The 3439-nt window shown below is 43.8% G+C and overlaps 1 protein-coding gene across 1 annotated transcript in view; it reads right to left on the reverse strand.

Moving 5' to 3' along the window:
- Positions 1 to 3439, reverse strand: part of LOC107297128 (arachidonate 12-lipoxygenase, 12R-type-like) — a 20833-nt gene that overhangs the window by 15807 nt on the left and 1587 nt on the right. The window contains exons 2-3 of the mRNA XM_015826487.1: positions 877 to 1086; positions 170 to 397 (exon numbers count right to left, since the gene is read on the reverse strand). Of these exons, the coding sequence (XP_015681973.1) occupies positions 170 to 397; positions 877 to 1086 (438 nt within the window). The remainder of the gene's footprint in view (positions 1 to 169; positions 398 to 876; positions 1087 to 3439) is intronic.

Here is a 3439-nt window from a genome sequence, read left to right on the forward strand (position 1 = left end):
TTGTTGTTGTTGTTGTTGTTGTTATTATTGTTATTATTTGTCTGAAATGGTATAGGGTTTCCTGCCTCAGCAGGGGGTTGGACTAGATGACCTCCAAGGTCCGTTCCAACTTTATTATTGTTGTTTTAATAAATTAATAATAATTTATTATTATTTTCTTTCCCAAGACGGGGATAGATTGGATGATCTCACCTGTCCCCTCTCTGAGCTCCAGGGTCCGGTAGCCCTCGAGCCATTGGTAGCAAGGAAAATGGAAAATCTGGCCATCCGGCGTGGTCAGCTGGACGAAGTCGCAGAACCAGGGATCCTCGGGGAAAAATTGATACGGTTCCTTGTGGAGACGGATTAAAAGCAGGGGACCCAGGTCACGGTCGCTCAGGATCTCGTAGTTGTCCACCTAAGGGAAGAAGAGGATCTGTTGCAGAATAGAATAGAATAGAATAGAATAGAATAGAATAGAATAGAATAGAACAGAATAGAACAGAATAAGAAATAGAATAGAATAAGAAATAGAATAGAATAGAATAGAATAAGAAAGAATAGAATAGAATAGAATAGAATAAGAAATAGAATAGAATACAGAACAGAATAGAATAGAATAAGAAATAGAATAAGAAATAGAATAGAATAGAATACAGAATAGAATAGAATAGAATAAGAAATAGAATAGAATAAGTAATAGAATAGAATAGAATAATAAAATACAGAATAGAATAAAATAGAATAGCATAAGAAATAGAATAGAATAGAATAGAATAGAATAGAATAGAATAGAATAGAATAGAATAGAATTTGGCAAGGTTGCAAAGCCTAAAGATGGCCTCTCCCCCCCCGCCACACCCACCGCCCCACCTGAGCCCAGGGTGCCAATCTCACCGCCCCGTGGATGAAGTCCTTCCCGGTCTTATCCAGCAGCTGCTTGGGGCTTTCCCCCTTTAAGCCCACCAGGGTGATGGAGACGGAGTCGAAGGTGGCCGAACCCCAGAGCTTTCCGGTGGCGACTTGGACTTTGTACACCAAGGACGGCGTTGCTTCGCTGCGGGACCCAGAGCTCCACCTTCTCCCCAAATTCTTCTGTTCCTGCTTCTGGAGGAGGAGAAAAGGCGAGATGGAGGATTGCAGGCTTTGGATTGGAAAGAACGGCAGCCATTTTTGCTAATATAAGCGGGTGATAGCAAAGGGGCTTTTTTTTCAGGACTTCCATGTGTTTTTTTCTTCTTCTGAAGACGTTTCGCTTCTCATCCCAGGAGCTTCTTCAGTTCTGACGGGATGGCGGGGAAAGGGAAGGATTTATACTCCTTTGCAGACAGCTGGTCATTTGCACCCTTTTAGAGGGTCGTTGAGACCCTCAGTTGCCCCTTTTTCAGGAGGCAACTGGACTTTCTGGTTTTTCTTCTGAAGACGTTTTGCTTCTCATCCCAGGAGCTTCTTCAGCTGTGACTGGAAGGTGGGGAATGGAAGGATTTATACTCCTTGCAGACAGCTGGTCATTTGCACCCTTTTAGAGAGCCATTGAGGCCACTTGGAGCTTTACCTGTGTCCTCAGGCTCACCTGAGCAGTGCAAATTGGCGTGGAACTGCTGAAAGGACTGTGTGGTAGGCTGGAGGATGTGATGTGCACCACTCAGATGATCCTGAGGACACAGACAAAACTCCAGGTGGCCTCAACGGCTCTCTAAAAGGCAAATGACCAGTTGTCTGCAAGGAGTATAAATCCTTCCAGTCCCCACCATCCAGTCAAGAACTGAGGAAGCTTCTTAGATGAAAGCGAAACGTCTTCAAAGGAAAACAAAGGAAGTCCTGAAAAAACACCTTTGAGACAAATCTCCAAGTGGCCTCAACGACCCTCTAAAAGAAGGCAAATGACCAGCTGTCTGCAAGGAGGATAAATCCTTCCATTCCCCACCATCCAGTCGGAGCTGAAGAAGCTTCTGGGATGGGAAGCAAAACGTCTTCGAAGAAAAATAACGGAAGTCCAGTTGCCTCTTGGAAAAAAGCACCTCCATAAACAGTGATAGTATATAAAGATTCTTAAGTGCAAGATTCTTAAGTCCTCAGCTTACGGCCGCAACCGGGCCCCAAATTTCCGTCGTTTAAGGGGGACCTCTGCCGTGTGACTTTCTCAACGCTTTACGACCTTCTCAGCCATCGTTGTTAAGCGGGTCACCCGGTTATGAAGCGTTTCCCCACTGACTTTCCTCGGCCGAAGGCCTGCCAAAGGGGGGAATCAAGTGACCCCAGCAGACACGGCGACCGTCATAAGTACGAGTCGGTTGCCAAGCGTTCGAATTTCGATCACGTGACCGGGCGGGAGGCTGCCAACGGTCGTAACGGGGAGAAATGGGTCGCAAGTCCCCTTTTTCCGCTGCTGTTGTTAACTGTGAACAGTCCCTAAACAGACCGTCGTAAGGTGAGGACAGCCTGTAGACGTGGTTTGCGCCGCCAGGAAGAAAAAAAAAAGCAGACATGGTGAAATTGTTCCAAGGGGAGAATATCTTTCGTTATGTTTTCTTTTTTAATTTGGAAATCGCTTCTGGATTTTGTGCTTGGGATGAAAAAAAAAAACCTCCGGACTTTGGTTTTGCAGATTAGATCGATTTCTTGTTCCAGAAATGGCTAGTTATTTATTCATGTGCAACAGTGAAAAAGTTGAGACCGTGAGGTTATTTTAAAAAGGCTTTTTTAAAATATGCTTTTTTTTTCTTTTTCTTTTTTCCCTTCTCCCTCGTGTTTTCTCCCCCCCCCTCTCTTTTTTCCTTCCCCGAATTTCCTAGAGGTTTGTATTTTTTAATACTTTGACAAAACAATAAAAGTCAGTGCTTAAAGAAAAAAAAGATGGATGGAGGATGGAGAAAGGAGGAAGTTTATCTCGCCAGAAGCCGAAGCACCTAACATTTCCCCTCCCCCCCTTTGACCACGGAAATTTGGCCTCAAGGATGCGTCTCCCATCTTGCAAGCTTGACCGGTTGCACTGGCCAATAAAACTATACTTGGAGACTTTGGTCATTGTAATAAGCAACATACATATACGTGTGTTACACGTACACACAGATTATATATATATACACACACACATATATATACACACATATATACACAAACATATATACACAAACATATATACACACACATATCTACACACATATATATATACACACACATATATACACACACATATACACACTATTCTCCAAAGCGCCTGAAAGGTGGGATGGAAACTAATTGAGGAGAGAAGCAATGGGTCCAGTGGAACAACTTGCCACCAGAAGTTATGAATGCTCCATTACTGGAGGCTTTTAAGAAGAGATTGGACAGCCATTTGTCCAAAATGGGATAGGGTTTCCTGCCTGAGCAGGGGGTTGGACTAGATGACCTCCAAGGTCCCTTCCAACTCTGTTATTCTGTTATTCTTTTTTCCTTCCTTCCTTCCTTCCTTCCT

The sequence above is a fragment of the Protobothrops mucrosquamatus genome, unplaced genomic scaffold, assembly GCF_001527695.2.
Source record: "Protobothrops mucrosquamatus isolate PMUCROS unplaced genomic scaffold, P.Mucros_1.0 scaffold3151, whole genome shotgun sequence".
Taxonomy (NCBI): Eukaryota; Metazoa; Chordata; class Lepidosauria; order Squamata; family Viperidae; genus Protobothrops; species Protobothrops mucrosquamatus.